Source organism: Falco peregrinus, chromosome 7 (assembly GCF_023634155.1).
Source record: "Falco peregrinus isolate bFalPer1 chromosome 7, bFalPer1.pri, whole genome shotgun sequence".
Classification (NCBI taxonomy): Eukaryota; Metazoa; Chordata; class Aves; order Falconiformes; family Falconidae; genus Falco; species Falco peregrinus.
The window spans coordinates 524,267-538,953 of NC_073727.1; the positions used below are offsets into that span (position 1 = coordinate 524,267).

General features: G+C 38.0%; 1 protein-coding gene across 10 annotated transcripts in view; it reads left to right on the forward strand.

The window, feature by feature from the left end:
• Positions 1-14,687, forward strand: part of MAP4K3 (mitogen-activated protein kinase kinase kinase kinase 3) — an 84,516-nt gene that overhangs the window by 48,234 nt on the left and 21,595 nt on the right. For 8 of the 10 annotated variants that reach the window (XR_008748013.1, XR_008748014.1, XM_055809732.1 and 5 more), the window contains 8 exons: positions 767-825; positions 2,003-2,041; positions 2,347-2,397; positions 6,038-6,080; positions 7,068-7,230; positions 8,208-8,317; positions 10,081-10,122; positions 14,134-14,218. Coding sequence is in view for 8 of the 10 variants with exons in the window: in XM_055809732.1 (XP_055665707.1) it covers positions 767-825; positions 2,003-2,041; positions 2,347-2,397; positions 6,038-6,080; positions 7,068-7,230; positions 8,208-8,317; positions 10,081-10,122; positions 14,134-14,218 (592 nt within the window). In the remaining 2 variants the exon portion in view is untranslated. The remainder of the gene's footprint in view (positions 1-766; positions 826-2,002; positions 2,042-2,346; positions 2,398-6,037; positions 6,081-7,067; positions 7,231-8,207; positions 8,318-10,080; positions 10,123-14,133; positions 14,219-14,687) is intronic. The other 2 variants (XM_055809735.1, XM_055809737.1) reach the window with 1 other exon arrangement.

Below are 14,687 nucleotides of genomic sequence, written 5' to 3' on the forward strand. Positions count from 1 at the left end.
AGATGCAGATTCAGTGACATTTCAGTATGGTCCCTATATTCCCATTAATGCATTAAATTTGTATGCCATACAGCATCTATCGAATAGCAGTGTTGGAGGCCTATTGCCACTTCTTTATCTAAGTAGCCTGTGCTTGGTGATTGCTTGAGTGCTTGACTTAGCTGTTAATACGCTGTTTTTCTTTTCGATACAAGAGGCAATCTTAAAGCATACATGAGAACATCTCTATTTATCCTTAAAATATATACTGCTGTAACCAGAGCTGTAAAAACACTCTTACTGTTCTCTCTGCTTATTTAACGACCCCATGTGCTAAAGTAATTTCAGGCTAGAACTACTCCCCATCTGGAATGAATACTACAGTGTGCCAGTGAGGGATGGCTGGGTTCTCTACGGGGTGTGGTAGATCACAAAGTCTTTTTTGTTGTCATTGGTTTTTTTTGGATTTGCTTGGGTTTTTTAAAATTGTTACATTATTTTTGTTGTTTTGTTTCCTTTTCTGCAGCCAGCTTTATTTGAGCAAAGGATCTGTGTGTCCAAGGAAGGGGGCTAAGGTCAGAGTTTTAAAAGGAATTGGAGATGCAGCAAACTAGAAGAGAGGAGATTTTGGGGAGTGATGGGCATGAGAGTGGTGTTAGGAGCCAGGAAGGCCAGAGGAATGAGCTTGTTAGCACACATGGCAGAGGGGGTAACAGCAGCATGACACAGGGTATGTGTTTGACGTTCACCAGTTTGTCTTAAAGGTTTTTTTGTCTTATATTTGTAGGATCTACAGCTAGAATATGGTCATGGTCCTCAGTGTGGCTACTTCTTGGGAGCAAATAAGTGAGTAAGCAACAGCATTTTCTGTCTTAAATTCATCTGAGACTGTTCTACTATAAAAATCATAAATGTGCATTCAATGCATTAGCTGAAAGGGATGTAGTTACAATTCCAAATAAATCAGCCAGTTAAAATTCCAAAATCACTTTATTTCTAAAATAATAGTAATTCCAGTAATACAGAATTACAGCACTATTCGGTGAGGCTGTGTTGACCATATTGTTTCTATGGTGCTGTAAGCTTCCTTTTAGAAGATGTTGTCTTGGTCTGGTGGTTAACAAAATGTTCTGCATGATGGGTCCCACAGAGCACAATTTTACCCCATGTAGGGAGCTACCAGTGCTGCACTTGTGACATTGCTTTATACCTTTCTTCATGTTGTGGGACACTAAGAACTTTCAATTACAGATGCTCTAAAAAATAAAACTTACCTGTCTCAGCAAAGTCCTTTTAACTTCATGTTCATACATTTAATAATTCTGTTGTTTTAATCATATGCAATAGCTTTCCATATAATTCTTCCTTTCCACCCAATTTCTTAATTACTTTTATGCATGTCAGAATTGGGATGCCTAGCTGTGCTTTAAAACATTTCTGCATTAAAAAAATGCAGAAAATCGTAAGCATAGAACATGATATTTTTATGCAGTCTTCCAGCTGGGGAAAATACGAATACTGGTATCTTCTGAAATCCTGTTGTTTCTCATCCCTGTGTTTTGTCTGCTATTCCTTCCTGTCTGTGTTTTCAGACAGACACAGAAATGAAGAAGTTCAGAATGTTACAAAAATTAATTGGAGACGAATTAATTTATTCCAGTAGCAGTTTAATCCTCTTGTCAATCTGATTTTTGGTTTTTTTAATGATTATGGTTTTCTTGGATAGTGTGGATTTGTTTTAAATTGTGTCAAACTAAGACGGCCCTGTCTGTTTTACAGTACAAGGAACAAGGACCACTGCACTTAATAGCAATAATTAATAAGCGCATATGAAAGTTTGTTGTAAAAAAAAGGCAGCTGTGTTCATTTGTATGTTGGTGTTGGATGTATGTTCTGAAAGACAGCTGAAATAGTATGCTTTGGATTATATATCGATTAGTTTAGGAGCATTTGCCCTAGCTTTTGATAATTAAGTTTGTGTGCCACAATTGAACTGTGTTCTTATTCTTATTTAATGCTGAAGGAGTCTCTTAAAATCAGTTGAAGAAGAACTGCATCAGCGGTAATTCTATTTTTTTTTTTCTTCTCCCCCCTCCCCGCCCTTGTGTGTTTCAATGTCATTTGTGTGTTGATTTCTTACATCTGTCACAACTAGTTCTGGTTTGTCCCTGTACTTGTTGAGAGGATATGGGAGAGGCTTAGTTGTCTGGATTGCAACTGTGCTTTAAAGGGTAATGATGATAAAAAGCTAAAAGACAGTAAAATTCTGTAAAAGAGTTAGTAGCCCTTGAGCTTAGAATTTTTCACAGTAGCCAAGCTAATTTTAATACAACTCACTCAGCCATAGTACCTTGTTCATTTTCTTAGGGGACATGTGGCACATTTAGAAGATGACGATGCAGATGATGATGCTAAACAGTAAGTCCTTTCTTCTTGTAAAAATAAAGATAAATATAAGCTGATTCTTGAATAGGTGGAGGGAAAAAAATTGAATCATGTTCTGTCCCTGATAGCTCAGGATTCTTTTTCTTCTATAGCATTTTTAAAGATAGAAATTTAATGTTGTTCCAAGGTTACATCACTGGAAGTTTTCATATTCTGTTGATTAAACTTGTGATAAATTAGGGGGCAAAAAAGTCCTGTTCCTGGCTTGATACAGTTGTCCTTTTATCTTCTATTATTGAACAAAATCTTGATATAGTTACACTGAGCTGGTAATTTGTCTGACCCCAGTCCCAGTGTCGTCTTCAGAACTGATGACTGTATATTAAAATAAAACTCATTAAAAATACATAATATATATACAGAACTGTCTTCTCTAGATGACTTGAATTTGTCCTGTCTGCATTCTCAGCTGGTAGCATGCTTGTATGGGTTCTTGATCTTAGAACAGAGCTGGCTCCCTTACCACAGAGGGAGCAAGGTTATGTGACTGCAAAGGCAGTATAAATAGGCACCTATTAAATTGTTTATGTTCATAGTAAATTCCACTGGTATAAGTATCCCTGGGCTCCTTTTGATTGACAGATAAGAGCTGAAACAATTCAAAATGTGCAGCCAGTATTTGGAAGTTTACATTCCTAAAATGACATAAAGACCAAAAAGAAAGATGCCACTGTGACAGAAGTCTTGTTAATATTTTGTTAATGGATAATTCTGAAAGCAGTTGCTTCATACTAGAAACCTGTTAAACGGGCATCTCTTACAGAGAGCCACATACCACCACCACCATCCCTCCCTGAGTTCACTGCTGTTCTTTTATAACGAAGACAGTGGGTTATGTCACTGGAGCATGAAGGACAGCCCCCTTCAAGAAAGATAAAGCTACTGATAGTGTCTGTTGTAATTACATTACACTTGCCTTGTTTAATGATCAACTTCGGGAAACACAAGTATGATTGTTGTTTGACACAAGCAGTACTTAAATACAGTTTTTAGCAGGCTTTATTCCCTTGCTAATTCCATAAGATCTTCATATTTCATTATTAAGCACTTTTAAAAAGGTGTGACTGATTATGTAGTTCATCAATAATATAAGCTCCTATGTCTTGTCTTTGGGGAGGAGGAGGTTGATAACACTGTTCATTGATTTACTTCCTTGCATTTGGACCAAGCTGAGAACCTGCTTTACTCATAGCTGGATAGACCTGGTAATTATAATTCAGGCTTCTGCACTGTAGGATGTAATGGTCCCCTATAGCTCCATATACTGCCAGCTCCGCTCTGGCAGAAGATGCTCTGGATATCTGCACTGCTGCAAGCCAGCTCAGCTTGGTTCCTTCATCCATACGAACCTCTGGATGGTTTTCGTGTACAGCTCTGTGTCTGCCTGGGTTTTTTTGCTTGTTTCTCTGCCTCCCCCCTCTTGTTTTGTTTGCAGCCAGTATTTTTGACTTCAGTGATGATACAAGGCTTAGAACCTCTTGATCCCTGCTGCCTTGAAGTGTTTGCAGTGATTTCTTTGTTCAGTGCTTTGGGATCCTTGTTCCTCGCACAAGATCCATCAGAACTTTCAAACAGCATTTGGCTTTAGCTGCTTCTGTCGCATTTCTGTGGATTTTCTTTTTCAGGTTAAGTGAGAAAGAACCTGATAGCTTCTGGAGAGGCTCCGATTTGTCTGACCCTAAAGACAGTCACCACCGATGGTCTACCAAAAAAGTCATGTTGTTTTTTACTACTTCCCATATTTCATCCTAGGTACTCTTGCCCTGTGGAGAGGGCCTGAAGGTACTCTTGCCCTACAGAAAGGGCCTGACAGTTTCCTGTAAGCTTACCTCAAGGTGTAAGCCTTGAATATCTCAACCTTGGATCAGACAGATTCTGCATCTGTGCCTTTCCTTTGGGTATCTGCTTGAACCCAAAGCTCTGTTGCAATATGTTGGTTCATCAGCTTGGTCTTGGATATCTTTCTCTGGAGTCCATTGAAGATTCAAAGCTTTTGTTTGACTTATAATCTGTGAGATGGAGTTGCAATTGAAGAGTGCATGTGACATCAATCACTTCTCCCTTCAGATCCAGAACAAAAACAATGAAGCACCTGTGTGCCTTCCAGTCCAAACCTGTGTCTCTGCATGACTGAAGCTGGGTGATTCATAGCAGAGAATTCACATGCTTCAGGGAACAGTATAAAATCCTCTGTCTTTATTTTATATTTTTAATTGGTTTTTTTATTTCTTATGTTCAGCAAAGCTGATGATGCTTGAATTTCCTGGCTGTGGAAACTGGGAAAGCAGAAATTATTGGGGCACTGCCCTGCATGATCAACGGTGACAAACAGTGCATAAACCTTGCTGTTGAAACCAGGGTGCACAGTCCTTTGCACAAATATCTGTCACATTTATGCCAAATCATTGCCTTTTTTGGTTTTTACATTTGGCTGCCCACAAACACTGTGATGGCTGTCTGAGATGCAGGGAAGAATATTAAATAAAATGCAAATGGAGTTTGGACACACTGAGGATTTAAGCTTCTTCCCACGTTATGAAGAGAAGATAATTTCTACCACCATAGCAGCTGAAGTGTACAACGCAGGGTAACCAATTCTCAGATAACCTTTCAGCTTATCTGAAGTAAAAGCAAGTGATAAGATGCCAGGACTGAAACTCCTGAAAAGAATGAAGCAAAGCAACAAGCTGTCGATCTGTAAACAAGCAAACAGCTATCTTAATAGGTTGTTTTCCCAAAACTTTGGAACATAATTTTTAAAAATAAGGAAAATATTTTTGCAAGACTGTAAAGTGTTCACAGCTGCAATCCTAATTTATTTAATGGAACTAATTTTCTGTTCCAAAAGATTAGGAAGTAGGACAATGCGTAAGAGTTTTTAAAAACATAAAAATTCGGCATTTAGGATTATTTTTTTTCAATGCAGCATGTTATTTAAAACATAGAATCAGCAGAGGAAAAGTGCTCTTGATGCTTCCACTTTCTTGCTTCCTGCTAATATCTTGTACTGTTGAGCCAAGCTGTTGAATTGTTCTTGCATTAAAAAATTGTAATACCCAAGACTTCTGTGAAAAAAAAAAAACTCATGGAAGAAAAGACACACCAAACCAACCCAGACAGTAGGCTGTCCACTGCAGGTAGAATTTGCTTTCATGTGTAAGGCTCTTCTTCAGAAGTCAGTGGTAAATTTTTCAAGGAATGGTATTCATCGGTTTTCTTTTAACTCCCCTTAGCCCTGTATACCTACAGTTGGCCCTTTAGAAAAGCTCACTAAATCTTTCTCCTTTCAACAGATGAAATAGCAGGCCAGCTCTGCATCTCCCTACTTTTTTCTGCATGAGTATGTGCATCTCCAACAAAGCAGTTCATGTCACTTTGTGCTCTCTAGGGAGGATCTTGATACTTGAGTTTGTAGATAGTATCTGTGGTATGCAGAGCAATAACAAAACGTTTGAAAATATTCATGATGCAGCTATTTGGATATAATACTGCTGTTGACAAGTTGATGGTGTTTGTATGGCGTTTCAAAAATCCTGTATCTTCTTTAACACTTCAGTGCCAGATTCGAAGAGCTACACTGGATAATGATCTGTTTTCTTTCTTTTCATTATAGTGCTACTATGAAACCTAAAGTGCCACCTCCTTTACCACCAAAGGTAAGTGAGGGGGATTTTGTTGCCCAGAATAAAAGGGCACTTTAAATAAACAAATGCAGAAGCGTCTAAATGACTGTACTGATGGTTCTGTCACTTGAGCAATGGCTTGAAGACTTAAATCAAGTTTTAAGTCAAGGGTATATCTAGAGGTCTGACCTCTGTGTTTGTAGCCTTTAATTGCAAATCTGCATGAAGTCTTGCACTGTAGGGTGTTTCAGTGTGAAAGTTCTGATTACACTTCTGATATTTTGGGAGGGATAAATTGGGTAGGTAAAAAATTTAGTGCCACGAGTAATTATTAATAAGGAGCTGCCAAATAAAGCATCTGCTTGCTAACTTTTGGAATTAAAATTTTTTTATGTCTAAATGGTATCTTCAGAGGAATACCTGTATCAAGTTAGGTTTTGCATGCTGGCACTTAAAGAGTAAGTGAATCTTTTCACACTGAAGTTAACTTAATATGAGCAAAGATAAAAACAAAAAAACCTTTTTTTTTCCCTCTGGCTGTTCGTTTCCAGGGCAAAAACTGCAGGTTTGATGACTTGCCCACCTGCGCTCTCTTGCCTAACTAAGGATTTTACAAGCAGCATTAGTTCAGCCTGCATGTAAACAATGTTGCTCTTTGTGGTTATACCTCCTATTTGGGACTCTTCACACAAAGTCCTGGCTGTATCTTTGAATGTTTCCTGGTTTCTCCTTAAATGTCTTGTTTGGTTATCTGTAGTCACAAACTGGCATTTTGACATGTGCAGTAATTGTTCAATGCTGTACTTGAATACGACGATTTTGAATCTGTCCTTTGTCAATAACAAGGTTTGTTTTTTGAAAGAAATCTGCATGGCAGAACATGATGCTTTACCAATTTACTTGTGAAAATTCCACGATCTAAGTATTGCATGTGTTGGGTTTTTTTTTTCCTCATTGAGAAGTAGGATGGATGCTTTGAATCTTTTTTCATTACGTTTTTATTATTACTGTCTTTTCCAGCCTAAATCCATCTTTATCCCCCAAGAAACTCATTCTTCTGAAAATGATAATCAAGGAACAATCAAGAGATGCCCAACATCAGAGAGTCCAGCGAAGTCTGCATGTCAGGTTCCACCCAGACCACCACCTCCTCGGTTACCTCCACAGAAATCTAATGCTTTAGGTAATAAATGTGACATCAAGAAGTATACAAATATTTCTTAAATAATCTGATGTGATTTTATTTCTATGTCCTCACCTATGCACACATTAAAACACTGTGGTAATTTTTCTGTGGTGGGCAAGTAACAGTGCATGAAAGCCCCAATACATGAAGAAAGTGTGCTTAACTCTTAAGAAGGTTAAATATACCTTCTAGTAAAGTCACTGACACAATTCCTGTTGATACCATTGGTGACACAATTGCTTTTCTAAGCAACAGGCTTGTAATGTAGTGTCACAGGGATTTAAAAAAAGTTTTCCTGTATGTAGGTTTCTGATTCTGGCCCTGTGTGTCAGCTGCTGTTTTCATTTGACCTGTCAAGAATAGAGGTTTGCTTTCAAAATTTGCTTTATATGTAATGAACTGAGTTGGGTAGTATAGGAGGTAATTGTGTTTGCTGTTTGCTCAGGCTGTTCTTTTTATGCTTTTGTTGAAGTCTGAAGCTTTGAGAGTTCTCGTGGACTGGCTTGGTTTAAGGAAGCTTAATGTCTGACTCTTAATTGATACCTTGCTGTCTCTTCCTTGCTACATATTTAGTACTGCAGTTGATGTGTTACAGATTTGATTGTAACGCTTAAGCATCCAGTGTGAAGACATGCCTCAAGGGTATTTATAAAGAATTGATAATTGAAGTGTTAGATATAGCCATGTTTTTCTTTAAATATGTTAAATAAGTTTTCCCCCCTAATTGTGACTGTGTCCCTTTCTATGTCCACAATAGACTTGTTATAGTAATTACTAAAAGCCAGGAACTGAGATTGAATGTGACTAGATGGTTACACGTGCACATGTAGGAGCATAACATGCTTCACAAATAAATCAGCATATTGGAATGTGTTCTGACATAAGTGGAAGTTTGGGGCCTTCAGAATTGTTTTTAGGCCAGACTGCTTGTTGAGTTCAAGGTAGAACACATTTTTAAATACGATTCCTTCTAGGTAATGGAGTCACTTCTGTACAGTTAAATGGTGAAAAAGAGGGATCACCACATCAACAGAATGAAGTTAGAGACACTGATTTTTCAAGGAAAGAAAAGAAGGAATTACTGGTAGGTATTTAAGCTTCTAGGTGTTATTTTAAAGTTGTCTCAACTGTTCTACATGTGCAATGAAAAGGGGCGGGTACATTCTTATACTGGATAGTGTCTTGTTTACTTTGAATCAAAGCACAGTTTTGCTAGATCATCCAGTTGTGATACAGTGTTAAACTGAGGTTTGAGTCAGTATTTAATTTTCATCAGAAACTAACGTAATCATTGATATACAAGATTTACTTGTTTGTATTCACATACCTGAGAGACATGTAACAAGAGGGAGATAACCGCAAGAAAGGTGTAATGTGTTGTACTGAGCAATGACTGTTTAAGTAAATGAGGAAATTAATGAATATGCTGCCACCTGATGGCTTGCTGGAGGATTTGACTGGCCCCGGGAAAGGAGATGGATTGCAGTTCCCAAATGAGTCCTACTCCTAGCCCAGATGTAAATATACAGGCTTTTTGGTATTTGGGGCAGAAAAATGGAGAAATGTAGATTGAGGGTCCAGTTGGGCAAGCTGCTGGTCCCTAGAGCTCTGGGTTTTCAGGGTTTAGCAGCCTGAGCTGTGTGTCAGGCTTGAACTACATATACTCATGTAAAGTTGCACTCATGGAGAGAAGTGGTTTCACACTGTGTAATCTGATTCAGCTGTGAGCTGAGGAAAGGGAATACTCCTGCGCCCCCTTTTCTTCTACCAAGTGAGTTTTTCTATCAAAGCAGCAGTTGGCTTCGAGTGGTCATTATTATTATGAAGCCAAAGTGGGAATATGAGATAGGAGAGAGTGGATCCTCTGTAGGTAGATTAAATGTAACATGAAACTGCACTCTATGGGGGCCTCTTCTAATGATGAGGTTGGAAATGTTGCTCTTTTGAGAGAAGTGAAGAGGAGATAGAGCAGAAACATTGTGTGTATGATTGCTTTAAGGGAATGCCAGTAATACTGGCAGTACTTTGGAAAATAAAATTTCCTGAAGTGCTCCGAATTTGGCATTTGCAGTTGTGTGTTGGGAGTTTCCAGTGTTACCTGTAAAATACATTTCGTTGGAAGCATGTTTTTACTAGGAGAAATTGATACTGATATGGGAAAGTGGGTCTAGTATTGACTAATAAGAGTTTTATGCTGCTGTAATATTGAACAGTTGAGCAATTGCTGCAATATTGCTTAGACTTTGTATTGCTGGATATGGCATTCTTTCAGGCATCACTGTAATGGGAAAAAGTTGTGCAATAGACGATGCAGATATTCCCTGAGGAGATATTAGGGAATCACAGTAGAGGTTTTAATGAAAGAAAATTATACTGATAGGTAGTGGTGTGTAGCCACTAGAGACATGTGGTTAGAAGCTCATATAGAATTACGGAAGTGTTGGTTGGAAGGGGAGGTCGCTAGTCTAACCTCATGCTTAAAAATGGGACTGTAGCCAAAGCTCAGCCGGCTTTCAGATCTAGTGCATGTGGCATTGGACACAGCAGAGTGTCCCAGTTAGATGCCTAGTGTCTTCCATTTAGCATAGTATAGAGATATACAACACAACTCCATTGTCTTAAATCTGCAGGGAGTGTTTTATATTTATTTGTTATGCAGACAGAATTATTGGCTTTTTCTTTTCTCCTAGTATAATTATGCTCAATTATATATCAAGTGCTTTTAACAGCATTCTGAAATAAGTTTTTACACTTGTATTTTGATTATGCTGTAATGTAGGGAGAGAATATGCTGTTAATGCATATGTGTGCATCAGAGTGTAAACAAACTTAACTTTTGTTTTCTAGAAACCACTTAGTAACGGCCTTCCTCCCACACCTAAAGTACATGTGAGTATTACTGAGTCATACAAATGCATGTTGGAAGCAGGATATGTTTTCTTACTAAAGCTGAGAAAGTGCGTCTTTTTGAATGTTTGTAGTATTTTTTTTAAATTATAAAAGTCAGTATCTCTTAGAAGTGTTAAGCCACAGGTATGGTACTTCAGAAATCACCCTTGATTGGTGGGGGTTTTTATGGGTTTTTTTGCTCTTGAAGTAAATTTTGGAAGGTTTTTTGTTTGCTTGCTTCATTAAAAAGTGAATGAGAGTTCTGTGACTAATATCACAGAAGTACTTTCAGTGTACTGGAAGTACTAACTGGTCTGAGGGGCTGATGCCTCTCAGGAATTGCAAATAGCTCCAAGTTTATGCTGTGCAGCTATAGGTTTCAAAACTTCTAAAGATAGGATTCATAGATGCCTTAGGGCTGGAAATAATTGTTACAAACATCTGTGTGTACCTTCATAACATAAAGCAAACTAGAATTTAATTGTAATGTCTGCATGGGCTTGTTACTGTGCTTTTACGTAGCATCGCGATCAGAAGAGCCAGTCTTTCCTTTCTTCTTGGCCATTTGTTTCTGCCCTCACCACTCTCCTCCTTGAGTGCTGGCACATGCATTTGTGTAGTTGTGCTGTGCACAAAATGGTGGATTAATCTGATTTTAAACTAAGCTTTTTGCTACATTACTGCTAAGCCAGAACAGTTTCTTGTCTTTAGATAAGAAAATAAAATTGCTAAAAGGATTTGTAAGTGCAAATGGTATTACTTTTTGCTTCCTGCCCACTTTAGAGAAGCAGGACAGTTGTTTCATCCCAACTGTTGCCTGAGTGGACCAGCAAGGGAGATGAAACTTTCCTGAAACACCACTGGAATGCCTTGTTTTTTCATACAGAATGGCTGGAAAATACTGAGTCCGGACTCAGTAGATACCATGCTTCTGTTCCTTAGAAGTGTAATCTGTCACATAAATGCACAGGATTGTTCCAGAGCTCTGAATTCTTGATATGTTTAGCATCATTTATTGAGGTTAATCCTGCTTTAATAAAGTAAATAACAAGCTAAATGGATGAGCTAGGAGTGCACACTTTAAACTAGTGGATGACAGAAATTTGGAAGCACTCCTAGCACTGAAAAGAACTGAATCATCGTGAGGAATGGGGAAATATGATAGATTCGGTGACTAGAATGAGAAAAAGGCTAGAAAATAACTAGCTCAAAATGAAGTAATACATGTTGAACTTTTGCCACAAACTTCCGGAACTGGCCATCAGAGAATGACTTTGAGTTGCTAATGAAGCTGTAAAAAGAGACTGACTAAAACAGGAAAACTTCTGTAGCTGATCAAATGAATCTTTGGGTATTGGACTGCTCTCTGCGTGTTCATGCATATTTGTAGTGCACTGATTCTCTGGTTCTCCTGGTCCTCGGGTTAGAAACTTTCTCCTCTCTTCTTCCCTCATCGCACCTCACCTTTTATGTACAACAAACTTTATAACCTTCCTGTTAAGTGTTGAAGACCAATCTGGCACTTACACGTTCCTCGCTGCCTGCTGTCTCCATGAGTTGCCAAAAAATGAAATTTTGGGTAGGGAAGGGTTTTTTCTCCAGGTCATTTGGATTACTGGACTTGTTACTTTTCTGTGTTGTGGAGCATGTTTTGCATCCTACCATCACCTGGGAATCTTACTTACCAAATACTCTGCTACTGCAAGTAAAACAGTATTTCAGTCTCTTCTGTTCTTTTTCTGTGGTATGTCATTGTTCCGATTCTTGTTTGTTTGGGTTTGGTGTTTTTATTGATTTATTTGTGGTTCTTCAGTATGTTGCCAAGTGGTATGAAGTGTTTTGCATTCTTACTGTCCTCTGAAATATTTAGATGTTCTGTATGCATGCTTGCCTGTAACTCTAGAGATTGTGTTCACCCTTCTTAATAACCCAGTTTGGTAGTGTGTTTTTACCTGCTGTTTTAGGTGGCTTGCAGCACAGGGACACCTATTAGATCTTGCCAATGAGGGAATGTCCAGCCTGCTGAAATTCCATTGAGGTTTAAATGCCTCCATGGCAGCAGTTAAATCAAGCAGCCTGGCTTCAACCCTTTCTTGCATGTTTCTGGGTGTTTTTTTTTTCCCCCACTAGCAGCTCAGTTTAATAATATGTCTGATTCTCAGCTGTATCCTTGAGATTTATTTGATACTTAGAGATGATACCCTCAGGCTCTGTTTACCCTTCTGAGGCATTTGTCAGTGGCATCTTGGCTCTGCAGGCTTCTTGGAGACCAGGGCTGAGAATAGCCAGAGGAAAATGGCTAGTCTCCTCTGATATCCTCCTCCTTTTTTATCTAGTTTATCACTGCAGAGCTCAGCTAAGGTCTTAGCAGTGAGCACAGCTTCTGTCCACGGTGCAGCATCTCTCTTCAGTGCTTGGAAAGGGTCAAGGAGAATGGCATAGCTGGTTACAGGAGCAGCAGAAACAGCAGTATTCTAGGAGATCAGTGCTTCGAGTGTCATTTGGTATTTTCTGTTGAGTGCCTTTCAGTACCCTGCACACTTGGGAAGAGGCTTCCATAAAACCACAAAAAAAGCCCTTTATTGTTGGTGGATTGGGTTTTTTCCTTTTTTTTTTTTTTTGTGTGTGTGTGTCATCCCTCCTTCAGACTTCTTCCTGTGAAGATACTGCAGAAGGATCATCTCATTGTCTAGCAAGCAGCCACCTCCTGTCTTGGTACTCGGACTTCTACAGCAGTACTAGCAGTGCTGAAGTCCTTTCCCCTGTCTTTGTGCAGTGGGGTCTTTCATGTTTTGCTGATTACCTTAATAAATTTGATTCTTCCCTCACATCAGTATATATGAACAATCTCATGGACTTCATTATAGTGAGAGTGAGAGATGTCCGAAGCACAAAGAAGGATCTAATTTCTGCTGCTTCTCATTTTAAAGGGCTAATTATGAAGTTCCTTTTCTTTTCTTATTAAACTAAACTGTGTTCAGAAATCACTAAAATGTGTACAGACTTTCTTACGCAGCAACAGGTTAACAAAAAAAAATTGTCCAAATGTTAACACAAAAGCTATTTGGTTAATTCAGTTTATAGTTTGATAATTCACAAAGTATTAATATAAAGTGAAAGTCTTGCCATTCTGTAGCTGTATTACAGAGTGTATAGCTTTGTGTAAAGGTGACACCTGCTTATAGTCAGGATGGCAACCCTGACCTATGATTTCTTGTTGTGTTTGACCATCATTTGATAAATAATGTTTCACTTCACTAATTGCTGTTTACTTCTGCATCATCTACAGTACTATTGATCACCTCTTGTTTCTTAACAAAATAGGATGGTTAGTTATTTTGTTGATGTTTAAGGAGAAAGGAGAAAGCCCTGGCATGTGCTTTTATGTAATCTTAGAGCAAATTTACAAAGTGTTCTTATAAATACCTACAAATCCTTGCATTTCACTAGGGGCAAGATGGCGAGCTTGATTATATTATACTATGCAAAACACTTCATAGTTAAACTGAGTTTATTAGTGTTATGCTGAACAAGGAGTCTACCTGAGGTTTCCCGTTGGGAAGCAATCAATATTGAAAATAAGTTAATTCGAAACAACTAATAGAGAATCTGAGGCTAAGATTTTGTCTCTTGCGTGACCTAGCATTTTATTTTAAATGTGTGAAATACAGCAAGAATGAAGTTTCTCTGAGACTTTCTAAAGTTACACAATTCAGGAACTGTTTTCAGGTTGTTCACCTTTTTTAGTAAGTGTGTGCTTAGATTGCTAATTTAAGAGCAAATTCTGAAGTGCTGTTTGTGGAATGTTTGTTCAGAAAGTCTTATGCACAAAGGAAAAATCACTTTAAAAAAAATTCCTTTGTCAACTTGTCTGCATGAGATTATCTTCCCATGTGGCAAATGAAAGTACTCGTAACCTTTTTTTTATTATCTCAGGTAAAAATAATTCTATTGGAAATGTCACATTTTAATTTTTCATACATATATTTTTAATTGGTTTTGCTTCTACAGATGGGTGCTTGCTTTTCAAAGGTTTTCAATGGCTGTCCATTAAAAATTCATTGTGCAACATCATGGATAAATCCAGATACAAGAGGTAGTGTATTACCTATATTTTACCCATGTTGTCCTCTCCTTGGATTTCAAGAGGGCTTAAATGAGCAAGACAATTCCTTTTACAATACACATTATTGTAAAATAGGTTTAGTCATATAAGCAGAAGTTCTTTAATTACAACTGCTCTCTGAAGTTCAGTGTTGGGTTTTTTTAATTACGTTAAGATATGTGGGACATAGATTTCAGCTTTGCTTAAAAAGAATAAATTGCATATCAATGGTAAAAAGTATTTTGCTTGTTTTTAATTCGAGACTCTTCTCAACATTTTAGTCCAAGATGCCACTCATAATTTATTTTTGAAAATCTGACTGCTGGAGGACCTAGTTGAGATTGATTTACTTAGAATTCAGATGATTATTAATAATTTATTTCCCCCTAAATCTTTCTGGTACTACAGGTTTCTGCAACTCTGTTTTTGCGTGTATTTTAGTACTTTATAGCTTGGTGGA